The sequence below is a fragment of the Acomys minous genome, assembly GCF_964271855.1.
Source record: "Acomys minous genome assembly, chromosome: 18".
Taxonomy (NCBI): Eukaryota; Metazoa; Chordata; class Mammalia; order Rodentia; family Muridae; genus Acomys; species Acomys minous.
Window position 1 is genome coordinate 65322569 of NC_140501.1, and position 19436 is coordinate 65342004.

At 46.6% G+C, this 19436-nt stretch overlaps 1 protein-coding gene across 9 annotated transcripts in view; it reads left to right on the plus strand.

Moving 5' to 3' along the window:
- Positions 1 to 19436, plus strand: part of ACIN1 (apoptotic chromatin condensation inducer 1) — a 47931-nt gene that overhangs the window by 21311 nt on the left and 7184 nt on the right. For 6 of the 9 annotated variants that reach the window (XM_084767275.1, XM_084767277.1, XM_084767278.1 and 3 more), the window contains 4 exons: positions 2092 to 3339; positions 3924 to 4091; positions 6398 to 6519; positions 17068 to 17209. In XM_084767275.1, coding sequence (XP_084623401.1) covers positions 2092 to 3339; positions 3924 to 4091; positions 6398 to 6519; positions 17068 to 17209 — 1680 coding nt within the window. Of the gene's footprint in view, positions 1 to 2091; positions 3340 to 3923; positions 4092 to 6397; positions 6520 to 15220; positions 15360 to 15641; positions 15706 to 17067; positions 17210 to 19436 lie in introns of those variants that run through there. The other 3 variants (XM_084767276.1, XM_084767282.1, XM_084767283.1) reach the window with 3 other exon arrangements.

Sequence of the window (19436 nt, forward strand, 5' to 3'; positions counted from 1 at the left end):
AATGTGAGGTCTCAGTGTGTAAAGGCGCCTAATACCTGATGTAATTCTCTGAGACCTCATAGTGGAAGGAAAGTAATGGCTCCCATCAGGTTGTCCACTTGAGCACCACACATAAACAAATAATGTAATTTTAAAAATGTTTTTAGGGCTGGAGAGATGGCTCTGTGGTTAAGAGCACTGACTGCTCTCCTGAAGGACCTGAGTTCAATTCCCAGCAAACACATAGTGACTCACAGTCATCTATGTGATCTGATGCCCTCTTTTGGCCTGCAGGGATACAAGCAGGCAGAGAATAATAAACAAATAAAATAAATAAAAAATGTTTTTAATTAAATATGAAAGTCAGGCTGGACTATATTCTTAAATATGTAATAAGATAAGACATGACATAATTAGTGAGTTAAGACTATATGAAGTAATGTTAAGGAAGAACAGTGCAGAAGTACAGCCACAGAATAATTGGCTGTGCAGTACGGAGTGGTGATGCAGTTGTATTCTCAGCACTTGGGAGATAGAGACAGTTGCTTACTGAGTTCGAGGCTACCCTGGGCTACCTCATGAGACCGTATCTCAAAAGAGAGGCTACCCTGGGCTACCTCATGAGACCCTATCTCAAAAGAGAGGCTACCCTGGGCTACCTCATGAGACCCTATCTCAAAAGAGAGGCTACCCTGGGCTACCTCATGAGACCCTATTTCAAAAGAGAGGCTACCATGGGCTGCCTCATGAGACCCTGTCTCAAAAGAGAGAGAAGGTGGGGGAAGAGGAGGAGGATGTGTGGTATTGCTTCTCAAAAAGAAAAGGGGGGAAGTGTCAAAATGATAAAGAAATACTTAATACTAACAATAGGCTAGTTCTCCTAACTTTCTAGATATTCTGTCTCTATTAATGATAAAATTCATAAAAATCATAGCCAGGCGCCATGGCACACACCTGTAATACCAGCAATTGGGAGCCAGAGGCAGGCAGATCTCTCTGAATTCAAGGCCAGCCTGGTCTACAAAGCAAGTCCAGGACAGCCAAGGCTACATAGAGAAACCCTGGATTGAGGCAGAGAGAGGTGGAGGGAAGCGAGAGCTAGGGGGATAAAGAAAAAAAAACCAAAATGTATGTAATACAAAATCCACCATTGTAGCAATCTGTACATCTATACAATCATCAACATTCAGAACTTAAAAAAAAAAAAAGTAAGTTTAAAAAGTCAGGGTCTAGAGAGAAATGACTCAGTGGTAAGGAACACTGGCCGGGTCTGGGGAGATGACTCAGAGGATAAAAACACTGGCTGCTCTTCCAGAGGTCCTGGGTTCAGTTCCCAGCAACCACATGGTGGCTCACAACCATCTATAGTGAAATCTGGTGCCCTCTTCTGGAGTGCAAGCATATATGCAGGCAGAGCACTGTATACATAATAAATAAATTAATTTAAAAAAACAAAACAAAAACTGGCTGTCCTTGCAGAGGACCCAAGTTCAGATCCTAGCACCCACATGGTGGCTTACAACAGTCCTTAACTCCAATTCTAAGGGATCAAACACCCTCTTCTGATCTTCTCTAGTACCAGGAACATACATGGGGTCCCTGTATACATGTGAGCAAAATATTCATACACTTGAAATAAAACTTCTAAAAAATTCAAGCTGGGGCTGGAGAGATGGATCAGCAGTTAAGAGCACTGGCTGCTCTTCCAGAGGATTCAAGTTCTAGCCCCAGCACCCACATGGCAACCCACAGCCATCAGCCATTGGTAACTTTAGTTTCAAGAGTTGGATGCTCTTTTCTGGCCTCTGCTGTCATTTGTGCTCACACAGATAACATGCATGTACATAAATAATAAAATAAAATAAATTTTCTTTAAAATACATAAAAAAGAGATTGAAAGCCAACAAACAAGCCAGAAGCAGCTTTATGCTCCTTTTGTTTCCTCTCGATTTTCCTAAGGAGCCTGAGGGTGGTTACTGCCTCGCCCACTCCTGTGTTGCTGAAAATGTGTGCTGTTCAATTTCTCCTTCCTTAGGGCACCTTGGGAGATGCTTTCTTCTCCGCTCACTGTAACCAAGTATATTTGAAGCCATTGTCTGTCTTTTCTTTCAGGCCAGAGCAGCTAAACTCTCTGAGTATAGCCAGGCTGCTGAGGAGGAAGAGGATCAAGGAACACCATCTAGAAACCTGAGGGTCAGAGCAGATCGAAATTTAAAAATGGAGGAGGAGGAAGAAGAGGAAGAGGAAGATGATGAAGAAGAGGAGGAGGTAGATGAGGGACAGAAATCTAGAGAGGCAGAGGCACCAATTCTGAAACAGTTTGAGGATGAAGATGGGGAAGAGATGAGCAGAGCGAAACCAGAGAAGGCGGTGCATGAGAAGCCCCAGGCCGTAGGAGCCCAGGGAGAGGACGAGTTAGAGACAGGAGGGCGAGTTACAAGATCCCAGGAAGAAGCTAGGAGAAGTCATCTGGCCAGACAGCAACAAGAGAGAGAGACACAAATAGTTTGTCTCCTTCAGGAAGAAAATGAGGTAAAATCTTTACAAGGCTTGGAGGACAAATCCCAGTCTCCTTCCCCACCTCCACTCCCAGAAGACCTAGAGAAGGCCCCGGTTGTGCTGCTGCCGCAACAGCCAGTCATCGAAGAGGAAACTCCCCCACCCCTACTGACCAAGGAAGCATCTTCTCCACCAGCTCATGTACAGCTGCAGGATGAGGAGGAAGTAGAGGCAGTGGAAGGCCCAGCACCCCCTGTCCTCATTCAGTTATCTCCTCCTGATTCAGATGCTGGAACCCAGGAGCCCATAGCGTCTCCACATACTGTCCAGTTGCTAAGAGGCCTGTCTCCTTTGTCAAGTACTACAGACACCAAAGCAGAGCCTCCAGCAGAGAGAGTGTCTGATGAAAGTGTTCTGCCTCTGCCTCAGAAAAGTATACTCCCTGAATGCTCAGCTCAGAAGGGTCTAGAAGCCGAACCCGAAAAGTGTGCTCAGCCCCTTCCTCTAACAGTAGAGGAATTAGCAGCCGCCGAAGGGATCCCCGAGGAGCCTGTGAAAAATCAGTCTTTGGAACAGGAGGGCAGAAGAGCTTCCCACGCTCCTTTCCCAGACCGCAGTTTGAAGCGGTCACCTGACTCGGCCTCTAGCCGGTCTTCTTCACCTTCCTCCTCCAGCTCAAGATCCAGATCTCGCTCTCCTGACAGCTCCGCCTCCCGCCCACAGTCCTCTCCAAGATCTGAACAGAGAGCTGTGTCCCAAGCACGAGTTCATGCCAACCCTCATGACAGACCCAAGATGAGTTCCAGGTCTAGGTCCCGGTCCCGGTCCCGGTCCCGGTCTGCATCAAGCAGCAGCCTAAAAGTGAGTATGAAGAACTCCATCCCTAATAATTTTGAATAATTTTGAAACCCAGAATAACTAGTAATGATTTCTAACAGGAATAGAAAAGTCCTTCTCTAGTTTCCACTGTTTTCTTGTCCTTCGTACAGAGCCCGTGCCTTGGTCACTGGGCTCCTCTCCACGCTGCACTCCTTTGATGGCAGAGCATGTTGAATACACCTGCCTCCTCATTAACACGAGGTCTGGAGCGTGTGAGCCCCTGGCTGGAGCTTTGTAAATCTGTTGAATAAGCAGCTGGAGATCATTCACTTAAATTAGAGACACCCATGAGAAAGAGCAGGTATTTGTAACCTGGGCCTGTGCTCCCAGTGCTTGGGGAGTGGAGGCCAAGGGATCAGTTCAGCGCTGTCCTGGGCTGTGTATCAAATCCAGAGTCTGTCGGAGCTGTACAAGTCTTACCAAAACAGACAGAAAAGACCCAGAGAGTGGCTCGGGTCGGAGCACTCTGTGGTCTTCTGAATACATATCATCCATTCACACTTGTCTCTTCCAGATATTTGCTATGTAAAGTAATTTTTCTTTTGTGTTTCCTGTTGTCGTTTTAGTCTCTGAGCCCCGGAGTCTCCAGAGACAGCAACACCAGCTACACTGAAACCAAAGATCCCTCTTGTGGTCAGGAGGCTGCAGTTCCATCAGTGCCACAGGAGAAGAGTCCCATGTCCCCAGCCTCTGTCCGGGAGAGGCGTCTGAGCCAGCCGTTACAGCCAGAGCAGGTAGGCTGTTCGAGCCACTTAGGCTTCACCTCCCCATTGCTATGTAGATATCAGGACCAACCTCAAACTCATGGGCCTTGCCTCGGCTCCCACGTGCTAGGGTTACAGGTGTGTGCCAGTGCACCCACCATATTGTCTTAACTGTGAAATTCAAAAAATCTGTCTAGACAAGAGTCAAAGAAGTGCAGAGTGTTAAGGATCTTTCTTTCTTATGTTTTTTTGAGGCAGGGTCTCTGTTTTCTTGGCTGTCCTGGACTCGCTTTGCAGACCAGGCTGGCCTCGAACTCACAGTGATCTTTCTGCTTCTGCTGGGTTTAAGGTGTGTGCCACCACGCCCAGCTTGAGGACATTTCTTAATTGTTGCTTAAAAACCAAAAACCCATTTGCTTGCTGGCTTGTTTGGGGTTTGGCATGTGTGCCATGGAGTGCAAGTGGATAGAGGACAAGTTTTGGCTCTTCCTCCGTGTGGTTTTCAGGGATGGAACTCAAGTCATTAGCAGCTGAGTCATCTTACCAACATTGTTTTAAAGATCTTTGTGTGTGTGTGTGTGAGTATTTTGCCTGCATGAATAGATGCTCTCTATGTGAATGCAGAAGACAGAAGGCGTGGAATCCCTGGAACTGCAGTTAGTAATGGGTGTGGCTGCTGTGCAGGGGCTGGGACTGAGTATGCTTTTCAGCATAGAGCTGTATCTCTGCAGCTCCCTCACCCTGCCTTGCCTTCCCCTTTTTAACATACTTCAGTGTCTGCAGGTGTGCACACTTAATGCGTATATAAACCTTAACTTCTGGTTAGTTAAAGCTCTGTGTGACGTCGAATAGCAGGATGTTCATCTCCAGGAAGCTTAAGGTACATTCTTCCTCAGAGCCTTTCTATGTATCTGCCCCCAAAGGGAGGCTTTTTCTCAGATATCTTAAAAAAGAAGTCTAAGATTGGATTGGTGGCACGTGCCTTTGATCCCAGTGCTCAGAAGTCAGAGGCAAGGGGATCTCTGGGAGTTCAAGGCCAGCCTGGTCTATAGAGTGAATTCCAGGACAGCCAGGGCTACATAATAGAGAGACTCTGTCTCTTGTGGCTTTTTCTTTCTTTATTTATTCGTTTCTGTCTCTCTGTCTTTCTTTTTGAGATTTTTGGTTTGTTTGGTTTTGGGAGGTGGGGGTTGAGACAGGCTTTCTCTGTGTGGCACTGCTGTCCTGGAATTGTAGTCCAGGCTAGCCTCTGCCTCCCAAGTTCTGAGATTTAAGATGTGCACTACCACCACCATCACCAGCTGACTGAGAAGCCCTGTCTCAAAAAAAAAAAAAAGGAGGAAGAAGAATTATTATTATTCTAGAGCCAAGCGTGATAGTACAGGCCTATGTCTTAGTGTTAAGGAGGATTGCTTTGAGTTCACGGTCAGTCTTTGCTGCATAGTAGGGTCCTGTCTCAAAGGGCTGTGAGGTATAGAGGTTCTGCAGTGTTTGCTCGGTGGTAGAGTGCATGCTAAGCAAGCAAGAAGCCTGGGTTTAAGCCCCTAATCTAATAAAATGATTGCTAGAATAGAATCTGTGTGTTTCTTTTTGTTGTTGATGGACATCGTAGGCAAGCATTATATCATGAGCTATTTCTCCAACCCCTAGAGAAAGTCTTCCTGATCTTAGGGCTAGAGCCCTTAGCCGTACACCTAGTAGACAAGTAGTAGTATTGATTAGTTGATCTATGTTCCCCAAGACAACTTTCTACTTTTTATCTTAAGATAGGGTCTAAGAGGGAGGGTGGTGGCACACACCTTTAATTATAGCACTCAGGAGATACTCAGCAAGCAAATCTGTGAGCTTGAGGCCAGCCTGGTTTACAGACTGAACTCCACACAGAGAAACCCTATCTTGTTGGGGGTGGGGGGAGACAGGGGACGCCTAGTCCTGCTGTATAGTGCATACCTTGCAAGTCCTCATGCCTTAGCCTGCTGAGTGCTGAGATTATAGGCCTCAGACAGTGGGCCCAGCTAGAAAGTCTCCAGGTATTAGCCAGGCATAGTGGTTTCACCTTCACTCCCAGTATGCAGGAGGCAGAAGTATGTGGGTATCTCTGAGTGGTAAGGCTGGCCTGGCCTACGTAGTGAGTTCCAAGCCAACCAGAGCCACAAAATGCATCAATTTTTTTTTTTGGGGGGGGGGCCTGATATTGAAGGCAGTTTCTCTGTGTAATAGCCCTGGCTGTCCTTTACTCACTTCTTAGACCAGGCTGGCCTCTTCTAGCTCCAAGTTAAAGAAAATGAATCCAGCAGGATTAAACCTTTGTTTTGTTTGCTTTTGCTCTCTGTTAGCAGGGGGGGAGCCCAAAGAAGTGTGAAGCTGAAGAGGCAGAGCCACCAGCTGCCGCACAGCCACCAACCTCAGAAACTCAGACCTTTCGTGTACCAGAACCAGAAAGGACTCCTCACACTGTGTAAGTAGGGCTGAAAGAAGCAGCAACAAGTGTGGGCGCTCAGTCTTTGCTCACTAGGGTTTCTGTGGCTCAGCAGTCCTCGTTTCCTTCTAAAAAGGCAGAGTTTTACATGGACAGAGACCGGGCTTTAATCTCATGCTGGTAGGGGCTCAACTCCCAGAACATTGAGATGGTTTGGAAAATAGTGATCAGTGCATAGGAAAAACATCTGAAATCTTTGAGTTGAAATAGGCAACTCCTTTAACAGTAAACACCTGAGTATAAATGTTGTCATTAAGACAGTAAGGGCATTAAATAATTCTAACTCAGGGTTCTAATCCCATTCATTCACCAGACTCTTAGGTCTGAGCTGAAGAACTCAGTCTAATATAGTGGTCTAAAAGCTAAACGTGATTTTTACCTGAAATCCCATTTCCAAGAAAATTGAACCCCAGTGGGCGTATGGCAAAGTTGATAGCAGCTTGATGAAAGCTATTGCAGAGTCAATAAATGGCACACAAGAATGTTCAGGAGAGCCGGGCTGTGGTGGCACATGCCTGTAATCCCAACACTCAAGAGACAGAGGCCAGCCTGGATACAAAGCAAGTCCAGGACAGCCAGGGCTACACAGAGAACCCCTGTCTCGAAAAACCAAAAAGAAAGAAAGAAAAGCAAAAAGATTAATTAATAAAAGAACATACAGGAGATGAGACAAGAGAATTGCCACAGTTGAAGATCGGACTGGCTGCACAGCGAGTTCTAGGTCAGTGCATATCGGGCTCTTGTATGAACTCCTTTAATCCCAGCACTCGGAGGCAGAGGCAGGCCCAGTGTACAAAGCAAGTCCAGAGCAGCCAGGACTACAAAAGAAACCCTGTCTCGAAAAACCAAAAAGGGTGAGAGGGACATGGGAGAGACACACACACACACACACACACACACACACACAACCACAAAGGAATTTTACATAACCCTGAGCATAGCGACACAGGCATTTGGAGACTAAGGCAGCCAGAGTGTGGCTTTAGGGCCAGCCTGGACTACATAGCAATACCTGACTCACAAATCAAGCAGAAGAGAACACTAACTGCGTGGGAGCTGCCTTTCCCTGACTGCTGCCCGTCACCTCGCTGAGCTGTTTGTACAGTTAAGAGCACATGCAGCACATAGGAGGCCCTGGAATCAAAAGGAAGTTTCTTAAGACACTTCGTTCTTGCAGCTAATGTAAGCTTTTTAATACTTAAATTGTAAAAAGAATAGTCATATCTAATTAACTTTGTAGTTGGATAGATACTCATTCTGAGCTTTATATTGTAAATTAAGTTACTGAAGCAGGACAGGTGTCATAAGCACAGCCAGTACTCTCCTTCAACCCAGTATTGGGGAGCTGAGGCAAAACAATTGAAAGCTCAAGGCTAGCCTGGGATAAGTACCAAGACTGCCTCACAAAAGAAAAGGAGAGAAAAGGGGCGTGATGACGCACACTCTGGAGTTGGAGGCAGGAGGATCAGATGTCATCCTTGGCTTCATAGTAAGTTTCAAGGCCAACCTACGGTGAGAAACCCTGTCCTCTTTTTCTCTTTCTTTTTCTTTCTTTCTTTATTATTTACTCAGAATTCCTGGTTTCAAAGTCTAAAACTCTTTCAAAAAATGAAGTGTTGAAAGAAGATTGCATCCCTTTTAAATATCAGGAATTAGGGGCTGGAGAGATGGCTCAGAGGTTAAGAGCACTGACTGCTCTTCCAGAGGTCCTGAGTTCAATTCCCAGCAACAACGTGTGGCTCACACCCATCTATAATGTGATCTGATGCCCTCTTCTGTCCTGCAGGCCTACATGTAAGCAGAACACTGTATGCATAATAAATAAAACTTTAAGAAATATTTAAAAATAAATAAATAAATATCAGGAATTCTGGGTTGCTTTGCATAATGTCCCATTCCTCTGTACTTATTTCTGTTTTTAAGTTCTGCTACCAGTGTTATCTCCTTCTATGTGATAGTCTGGTCATTTGCACACTTGTGAGAACTTCCAGCTATCTTTTAAGGCTAATTTATTTAGAGGGTGGGTGGGCAACTAGCACCATCTTGTGACTACTGTTAGTTTTGCTGCAGTCCTTCTCATATTCTTGCCTCTACTGCCATCTTGTGGCCATTTTATTTTTTGGTTCAGAAACCAGAAGCTTACTTCCTTTGAAAACGTTTACCTTTTCTCTTGTGAGACAAGTACATTATCCTTTGAGAAAGGATTTTTCTTCTGGGACCATAAAATGAACTTCACAAACTCAGGACGGTGTTTAGAATCCCCAGCTTTGATAAAGTAGAGTGAAATCTTCCTCTGTATGTCACTCAAAGATAATATGGCCTTCCCTGTCCCATGAAGGTACAGCATGACCTTGCACACTGGCAGTTTGAAAGTAGCTCTTCACACCTGGTGTGGTGGAGCACGCCTTTAATCTCAGCGTAGTGGGGTGGGCAGAGGCAGTTGGATCTCCGAGAGTTCAAGGACAGCCAAGGCAACACAGAGAACCCCTGACTCCAAAACCGAAAGTTACTCACGCCTTGGAGACCTGCTCCTGTGCATCTCGAGAAGCAGTGGTGTCTGCAGAGCTCCTTGCCCACCTTTAGACGGTTAGTCTGTAAGATTCCAGCAAGAGAGGGGCATCGGCTGTTGTTAGGAAATGCCTTTATTTCTGAATTTTTCCATTAAGCTTGGGGATATAAGCAGAGTATTGTCACTGCTGGGGGTGATTTTTAACTTCATTTTATGGCTAGGATAATCTAGTCATATGATTCTGACAAGGTGATAGCCTGGGCAAATACTGAAATTGTCCATTGTCTTTCTTGAAATATAGTAGACAACCTAACAAAAACAATGTGTTCAAAGGCCTAAACCCACAAAGGTTTTGTAAATAAATCTTTGTGGTTTTCCTACATTTCAACTGATTGATTGATAGCACTCCTCATCCTAGCAACCTGGCAGCCCTCTAGAGCCCTTGCCAACTTAGAAAGTGGGATTGTTTAAAAATACTAAATAAGTCCAGCGTGGTGGCACACCATTCATCCCAGCACTAATCCTCCCAGGCAGAGGCAGGTGGACCTCTGAGTTCAAGGCCAGAATGGTCTTCGAAGGGAGTACAAAACAACGAAGGATACACAGAGAAAATCCTATCTCGAAAAAACAAAAACAAGCAAAACAAAACAAAAATACAGGCTGGAGAGATGGCTCAGAGGTTGAGTACTGACTGCTTTTCCAGAGGTCCTGAGTTCAATTCCTAGCAACAAAAATACTAAATAAAAAGAACATTGACGGCTTAAACCTTGGTTTTCCTGCCTACCTTAACATTACATGACTACAGAACAACAGAGTATTAGGAAGGGTTTAAATTTACTTCAGGGACCATTTTTACTCCAGTTGGTTCAAACTATTTTAGCTCTGATTGTGCCTGAGGTGCTCTCAGTGTAAGAAATCAGCCCGGCGTAGTGGCACACCCCTTCAGTCCCAGCACTGAGGAGGCAGAGGCAGGCGGATCTCTGTGAGGCCAGCCTGGTCTACAGAGGGAGATACAGGAGAGCCAAGCTTCTGTCTTGAAAACAAAACGAACAAACCAAAAATAAAAAAATTAAATAAGTAAAAGGCAGTAGAGGGTTAGGGTGCAAGAAAGAGCTTGATTGCTAAAATGGTTGCTATAAGCATAAGAACCTGAATTTGATCCCCAGTGTCTACATGAAAAAGCTCGGTGGGCATGATGCATGCACGTGCGACACACACCCGCATAAAAGTGAACTTATGGTCTACTTGCAAAAAAAAAAAAAAAAAGTAGAGGGGTGGGTTGTGGTGGTGCACACCTGCGATCCCAGGCCTTGCAGTGAAGGTCTTGGAGGTCTTGCCTGGCTTGTATTCTGAAACTGAGTCTGCAGAGAAAAAAAAAATTATTATTATTATTATTATTATTACTTTTCTTTCTTCTTCTTTTTTTTTTTTTAAGACAGGGTCTCCCTGTATAGCCTTTGCTGTCCTGGACTGGCTTTGTAGACCATGCTGACCTCAAACTCACAGTGATCCGCCTGCTTCTGCCTCCCAAGTACTGGGATTAAAGGCGTGCGCCACCACGACCAGCTGGAAAAAAAAATTATTATTTTTTTAATTATCATAGGATATAGTAAAAGGTTGGTACAGTTGTTCATGGACAGCAGTGAATTAATTTACCCAACCTGTTCTAAATGCAGCCTTCTGTGTACACAAACCTAGTAGACAATAGCAACCTCAGGCTCCTGTTGTTATGATTGTTTGTCTTTGTGCCTTGAGAAAAGGAAGGAAATGCTTTTTTAAACCAGCATGGCAATCTGATGATCCTCGGGAAACTTACAATGCCAGTGTCCAAAACAGTAGTTTTTAACAAACAAACAAAGCACAATTTGTTAACAGAGTTTGTTCACTGAGGAGTTTGTGTGTGAGGATGAGCCCTCCGTGGCCCACTGCCCTTGTTTGTCCTGAAGGTAGGAGTTCCTGGGAATGCCAGGTTTCCTTGTGCTGTGCTTCGCTTTCATACGGGGTTTTTAGCTTTGTAGGATTTTCTATGCTAACTAAAGGTTAAACATATATGCCTATAGAAATTGCCTTTCCCACTAGTTTCTCTTAAGTTGTTCACACTGTAATATGATGTTAATATTTGAGTAATTCTATCCTTTTCTTGTGAGCTGCGAGGCTCCCTGTGGGCTTTACTTATGGATCCATGTTTCCTCTGTTGTTCCCAGTACAACTTAACTGGTCAGAAACATTTGTTCAGAGCTAACAGAATGGAAAAAGGAGGCAAACTTCATCAAAGGGAAATAGAAGGGCTGGAGAAAGGACTCAGAGGTTAAGAGCACTGACTGTTCTTCCAGAGGTCCTGAGTTCAATTCCCAGCAACCACATGGTGGCTCACAACCATCTATAATGAGATCTCATGCCCTCTTCTGACCTGCGGGTGTACATGCAGGCAGAACACTGTATATGTAATAAATAAATAAATCTTTATTTAAAAAAAAAAAAGCCAGGCATGGTGGCGCATGCCTTTAATTCCAGCACTCGGGAGGCAGAGACAGGTGGATCACTGTGAGTTCAAGGCCAGCCTGGTCTACAGAGTGAGTTCCAGGACAGCCAAGGCTACACAGAGAAACCCTGTCTCAAAAAACAAAAACAAAAAAACCCAAACAAACAAAAAGCACTGGCTGCTCTTTGAGAGGATGTAGGTCTGATTTCCAGCACCCACACAGTGACTCGTAACTAACTCCAGTTCCAGGGGCCTCTTCTGACCTCTGCGGGCACTAGACACACACAGTGTACATACAGACATGCTAGCAAGAACACTTATACACATAAAATAATGAATGTTTTTGAGATTATAATTACATAATTTCCCCCTCCCTTTTCTCCCTCTGCAACCTCCCCTGTGCCCTCCCTTGTTCTCTTTCAAGTTCATAGCCTCTTTCTTCATACATTGTTGCTACATGCATTTCTGTATGCGTATGTGTGTGAACAGAAGGCACAAACCTCCTGTGTTAACAAAGCCAAGGACAAAATAGAATTACTCATTTTATTTAAGAGATACAGCTGGGTGTGCTGGCACACACTTTAATCCCAGCACTCAGGAGGCAGAGGTGGTCTACAGACAGAGTTACAGGGTAGCCAGGGCTACACAAAGAAGCCCTGTCTGGAAAAACCAAAACATATGTAATTTCCACTCAGAAGCTAGGTGAAACTGAGCAACCTTTAATGTCAGCACTCAGGGGAGAGGCTGGAAGGTCTCTAGGAGCTCAAGGCCAACATAGGCACTTCCAGCCAACCAGGGATACATAGTCAGACCAATAGAATAATCCAGTGATAGAAGCCAGACCAGGTGGTTCGTGTGGTAATCTCAGTATGAGGAAGATTACTGATTTGAAGCAGCCTCCGCTACAAGTGAGTTCCAGGCAGGCATCCTTTACCTAGTGAGACTGTCTGGACAAAAAATATATATATGTAGAAGTTTTCACTAACCAAAAAGTCTTCCAACAAATCCGTCTAGGGAGACATTTTAACAGCAGAAAGTGTTTTAGAATAGTAGATGGATATTCTGTGGGATAATATTGTGGGGGCTCAATTAGGGCGTGGTGGCATGCACCTTTTATCCCAGCACCTGGGAGACAGGCAGGTGGACTTCTGAGTCTAGCCTGATCTACAATGTGAGTTCCACGACAGCCAGAGCTGTTACACAGAGAAACTCTGTCTTGGAAAAGTGTGTGTGTGTGTGTGTAGTGGGGACTCTTCTTAAAATAAAGGCCAGATAGATGCTTGGGGCAGAGCACTCACATATATGTGAAGAAACAGAAAATGTTTTAAATCAACACATGTTTAGTATGTATCCGCAATTACACTGTAGTTAAGAAGTGCATACAGGGGCTGGAGAGATGGCTCAGAGTTAAGAGTCCTGAGTTCAATTCCCAGCAACCACATGGTGGCTCACAACTGAATTAAAGGAAGAAGGCTTCAGGTTTGGCACCTCCCATGACTGCTGTGCCTTTACCTCTGTTTCCTACATACTCTTAATCTAGATTTGCAGCAACATCCAGGCCAGACTCCACAGAACTAACACTGTCTCTGAGGTGGGTATTATTACACTTTATTATTAGCTTACACATTATTATGCTTACAGAATATGGGAGAGGATATGAAATTTGGTCCCTATGGCACAGTTTGTAAAAGGTATGGCCAGTCTGATTCCTGCATTCATCACCCCCTACCCCCAAGACAGGGTTTCTCTGTGTAGCCTTGACTGTCCTGGACTCGCTTTGTAGACCAGGCTGGCCTCCAACTCAGATCCTCCTCCCTCTGCCTACAGAGTGCTGGGATTAGAGTTGTGCACCATGCTGGACCTGGGTTCACTTTTTTTTTTAAACCCCCATGCAGGATCTTTCCTTACCTTCTGAGCAGACAAGAATCACTGTAAAAGGGAACTTAAAGAAAGTATAAACTTCACTTAGGGTGCATTTTTTAAGTATAAGTTAAGGATTTTAAGCAGCACAGAGAAAATTTCATTCCTGTCTAAAAGCTCTGAGGCTGGCCGTGGTGGTGCACGCCTTTGCTCCCACCACTCTGGAGGAAGAGGCAGGAGGATCCTAGTTCAAGGCCCGCCCAGCCCACACAGGGAGACCTTTCCCTAAGAGAGAAGGAACTTGCAAAACAAGTTCTTAGAAGCTTGTCATCCACGCCCCTACCACGCCCCTCCTCTGCATCCCTCCCTGCCGACCCCTAGGAGGCTTTTCTGGCCTCTTGTGTGTTGGAAGTGCTGAGTTTTCTGGTATGACTTACTGGCCCGGGGAGGCTTGGTTTCCCTTTACTGTCACTTGTACCCCTAATCATCTTGATTTGATTCTTTTTTTTTTTAAACCTGGGGCCGGGGGGCGACAGAACGGTAAGAAAACAGTTTATCTGGTGGAATCTCTGATTTCTGTTTGAGGTGGGTGCTAACTTGTGAGAGTGTGGGTTCCATTCTGCTTGCTGTTAGGAAAAACGATGAGTACATTTCTTTTGGTTCGTTGGTTTTTTTGTTTTTTTTGGTTGGTTGGTTTTTTATTGTTGTTGTGTTTTTGTTTTGTTTTGTTTTGTTTTTTGAGAGGGTTTCTCTTGTAGTCCTGGCTGTTGTGAATTGGCTTTGTAGACCAGGCTAGCCTTGAACTCACAGCGATCCGCCTGCCTGTGCCTCCCCAGTGCTTCAGTGAAAGGCGTGCACCACCACGCCCAGCTGAGTTGAGCACATTTCAGTCAGCCAGTAAGTGTGCTCTCTTCAGTGTTTTGTTGCTGTTGGTGGTTTTTTGTTGGGTTTTGTTGTTGTTGTTGTTGTTGTTTGGCTTTGGGTTTTTTGACAGGCCGGTCTCAAACTTGTAGCAATCCTCCTGCCCCAGGTGGTAGGTAGGAATGCATCTTGTTAAAATCTGTTTGCACAGCACTTCATAGTTAATCTAGTGGAGATGCCTGTGATGGGTGTTCTTGTCCTCCAAACCTCACCCTCCCCTGCCCCAAGTCACACCTCTCACAGAGGCTTTAAGCTTTGCCAGCACAAGGTCCCCCTGCCTTTCCTCTACTGATGTGGGCAACCCTGGCACTGAGTGTCCTCATGGAAGACTAGAAACAGTCCTCTGTCATCTCTTCAGACATGCAGCCTTTTCTCACTTTTAGAAAAGAAACTCTCCCAGGCTTGTTCATTTTCCTCCACCTTTGCTAGAAAACAGGTTACATGTGATCACTGCGAGAGGTGAGCAGCAAGTTAGTTATCCTGGTGGGAGAATAATGGGCCCATAAAAACTGCTGTGTCTCAGCGTTTTGACGGTGGAATGGAAGCTTTGGTCATCTTTAAAGTATGTCCACTTTGGCCTTGTCTTTTTTTTTTTAATCATTTCTCATTCCCAGCTCTGCTGTTCACTTCACTTACTTTGGGTCTCCCAGTCAGGCAGCTGTAACTGCATTCTCTCCACCTGGCCCCTTCTTTGCCCCCTGGGAAGAGTGGGAGAAAGCAGCCTAGCCCTCTAGCTCTGGCCCTCTGTAGCTGCTGTAACCTGAGAAAAGCAGGGAAAAGGCCTAGCCTCTGGAGCCAGTTGACTTCCTGTGGCCTGCCAGAGGGTAAGAACCTTGCTCACTCAGCTCCCTCCCTCTTTCCCCTCCCCTGCTGCATCAGGGCCCTCCCCCATCCGCACACACGGGCTGCTGGGTAAGTGGCAAGATGGCTCCCCTGCATGTCTCCGGCTGATCGCTGCCGCTTCGCCAATACAATAGAGCCAGCTACTACCAGCAGCCTGGCCCTCTTCCTCCAGAGAGACCAATCCAGCCGAACTCGGGGTTTGCCGTGAGGACTTAAACGCTTATCTCTTAAAAGCCAGATCTGTGTTAGCCTCCCCGCTCCACCACCACCTCCCTTCCATTTAGCTTCTTTTTTTTTTTTTTTTTTTTTTTTTTGGATCCCCAGTTGCTGCATCTTGATTTTCTCTCTCTGGATCGGGCGGCTGGGAGGAGGTGGTGGGGTCTCGGGGCAAGGAAGGTGGTCTGTTTGGTTTGGGGTTTTTTGGGTTTTTGTTTTCATTTTTTTTAGGATTTTTTTGTTTGGTTTTTGTTATTTCTTCCATTCCAGAAAGGGATAAACAGCACTTCCAGGGGGAGAAAAAAATAATCATGTTAGCAGACAGCAAAGAAGGGTGAGAGCGTCCCGTCCATGTGTCCCCTTCCCACCTCTAGCCCGCCCCCTCCCTCAGCTCCTCACGCTTTCGCCGCCTTTCACGTTGGTCTGTTCTCAGGCATTCCGCTTTCTCCCTTTGTCCTTCCTGCTCCGTCTCTAATTGGCCCCAGTTGCCCTGTCTGAGCAATAGGTTGTCTGTTTTGTTTTGGGTTTTTGATAAGCTTTTCTTCAAGATTTAAGCAGACAAATCACGTGTTCTGTGGGGGCCTGTTAGCTGGGGGCCCAATCCTGACTTCTCCCCCTCCCCCTCTGCATCTCTCCTGCCTACCCTGGGGAGGCTTCTCTGGCCTGTTGTGTGTCAGACAGCCTGTTGGGAGTGCTGGGTTTTCTGGTTCGAGTTACTGGCCTGAGGGGTCTTGGTTCCCTTTGCTGTCACTTGCGCCCCTGGTTATCTGGATTTGATTTTTTTTTTCCCCCTAGTTGGGTGGGGGGCAGGACTAGAAGTTAGGGATGATGACAGAAAGGTAGGGAAACAGTTTATCTGATGGAATCTCTGGACTTCTTTGTCTGAAGTGGGTGCTAACTCGTGAGAGCGTGGGTTCCACGTTGGGGGGGGGGGTGTCTGGTGTGGGGGAGGGTGTTCCTGACTTGGGAGGCCTGCTGTCTTTATCTCCTAGAGGTTGGAGTGATGAGGGAATGAGAGAAACTGGGTAAGAGTTAAATGTGATAAGAATCCTTACCCTGAGCAGGTAGAAGTGGCCTGGTTCTAGAAGCTTTCAGACTTCCTCAGCAGTTGGAGGTGTCCCTAGGATGAGAGAGAAGGGGCATGCCCCCCATGTCTCCTGCCCTTCCTGCCCCTGGTGTCTCTAGGTCTCATCAGGCACTTGCTTAGTAAACAGTTGATTAGCACACGGTCAGGACCATCTGCTACAGCCGTGCCCTTTTGTCTTGGTTTTTGTTTTTTATAAAGGAATCAGGCTTCCTTTCTATTCTTGTGTAAAGTAAAGGTGCCTGTGCCCAGGGCTAGGGAGTCCACAGGCTTACAGACAGTTGAGGTCACTTCTGAAGGACTTTTCAGAGGAGGATGTTGGCCTCCTGCGACATTGTGCAGTTACTACCTGAGAACTGGGTACCCACATAGTGATGGCAGTGTTGTCCCATCTGGGTACTAAGTGGCCATGAACACTGTAATTGGTGCTTTCCCCCCAAGGAAAACACTCCCACTGTCCTATGGCAGCAAAGTTCTAGTCTGATCTAAAAGGCAGCTCTTAAAATCCCACCCAAGTAAGGAGACGTTGGGATTTTATAACCCCAAAGCTAACATCTTGCTCTCTCTTCCCCTTTATTCTCTCCTGCCCTTCAACCTCTTCCATCCTGTCAGTGAAGAGAAGGAGGAAGTGACCATGGACACAGGTGAAAACAGACCTGAAAATGAGGTTCCAGAGCCTCCTGTGCCTATTGCAGACCAAGTCAGCAATGATGACCGCCCAGAGGGCAGTACTGAAGAAGAGGAGAAGAAAGAGGTAACTAGCCAAGCCACCTGCTGGGGTGGGTGGGCAGAACGTGGGCCTAGGGAGAGTAGAGCATCTTCGTGATCCCTCTTACACAGTGGGATGACTTAAAAGGGGACAAGGCAGGGCCTTGGATCAGGATAGGCCAAGGGAGAACTCGCTGGTTTAGCAGGGGGTACCCCTTGTGATGGGGACAGGGTGCAGCAAGACTCCTAGTTATGTCTGTTAACGGCCCTTTTCTAAAACCCAAGCGCAGCTTCTCCGGCCGCTGAAGCCTCTGTGAAGCTAGCTCCTTGAGCTTTCCCTCCTTTTTAAGAGCTGGGAGGCACTCGACGCCACCTAGTGGGCTTTGGGGCTCTCAACCACATCAGCCTTGCTGAGGAATTTTTGTTGCTCTTCTGCCCCCCAGTGGTACCGTTATGGAGGTGTACCTTCTTAGAACAGCACTGGGAGTGATCCAGAAGACACCTCTGTCTCCTTTTTTGACGTGTATATTACTTTTTTTCCTGTACCCAATTCAAGAGGCTTCCCCCATTGAAGCCAGCGAAGTCTTCTTGCCTCTTAAAGAAATAGAAGTAGCTGGGTTTGGGAGTAGTATTATTACAGGGCGGGAGGGACTGTTGTGTGTGTAGCCTTTCTCTGGTGTGTGTTGCGGGGGTGGGGGCCGGTGAAAGTGATTTGATGTGCAGAATATTATTTATTACAAGGTCCTTCTTCCCCGTAAAACTTTGTCCAAGTACCTCATGTACGGTAATCCGCCCGTAAAATATAACCCTGCCCAACTGGCCAATCGCTGATGCCGCCTCTACCTCTGGACCCACCCGCTGCTACTGAGCCGCCCAATCAGAGCCGAGTCTGCTATCCAGGTGTCTTGGCCAGAGGGGGCATGTCTGTGGGCTTCTGTGATGGGCCCCCTTTGCCTCCCTGTCTTGCTTATATCAGGGGGCTAAGAAGAGCACTGTTCTGAAGAGACTTGTATTGAGAAATTAAAAGGCCTTTGGAAAGGGGTGGACTTGACTCATCTCCCTACTTGGGACACCCCAAGAAGAGTTTGTGCCAGTGCTGGGGAGCCTGCCCACATGCCCTTACCTATCAAAGACTGTGGGTTGCCTTGTTTGCTACAGACTGTTGGGATCCCCGTGTAGGGACCAAGAAACCTAAGAGAGTCAAATGTTTGTGATCACAGTGCTATGCTGTAAGCACTTGAGTGGGACCCATCATGGCTTAAGCTTTGCCAACTAGGAACCCTGCAGAGAAGTCTAGGGCCTGTACCCCAGGGATTTAAAGCGATGACAGCCCAGCCCATGTGTCACCACTTGCTCATCAAATGGACTTTGCTTTGGTCCCTGCTGTCCATGGTGAAGGGCGGCAGCATGTTGGCTGCTCCAACTTCTCCATCCTTGGAGGCAGGGACTCACTCCTCCACCCGACTGGAACCACTATCATCAAGAGTCCCTGAGGAGATGCCAGCCACACCCAGAAGACACACTCTGATCTTGCTGCTGAATGTGTACCAGGTCCTGGGGAAAATGACGTATGACTGCTGCCCCCGGGCTACCTTCATCAGCGGCTCCATGATCCTCCTCGATGACAGGATCCCTCCCCAGTTACATTCAGAGGAGGAAGGGACTTTGGAGTTGTCACATGGATTCCAAGTGTTGGGTGGTGGTATTGCTGCAGCTTGCCACTGGTGAACATAGGGTCCTGCCTGCCTCTCGTGAAAGGCAAGGAACATTCCTGCTACCCACAGGCCACCTCATCAGGGACTGCAAGATGATGCCCTACAGGGCCAGGACTGATGTTCTGCCCCCATTCCCCCCTCTGCCCCTCGCTGAGGCTGGCCGCCAGTGAACTGTCTTGACATCTTGGAAACTGGGCAGCATCCCCCCACACGTTTTCCTCCCGCCCCCCCTGCGCCCCTGGGAGGACTCTGGCAGTGCCACGCTGACTACCACGCCGTGCGCCCACCTTTTTTGCCAACCCAACCCCCCACCAATTGCACAACGCCTAGCAGGGAGGGCTCATTCTGATTGGACCGGCGGTTGACTAGATACAGTACACAGTGAGGTGCGATTGGCTGAACTGAAGATCCCAGGTGTGAGATGGTACCTGGAACATTTGTCATATTCCTAGTTTATTCTTTATTTTCTACTTCTTTAATCTATTATTTTGATTTTTTTCTTTATTTTTTCTGATTTCTTTGTTGGGTTTATTTATTTGATTCGTGTTTTTGTTTTAA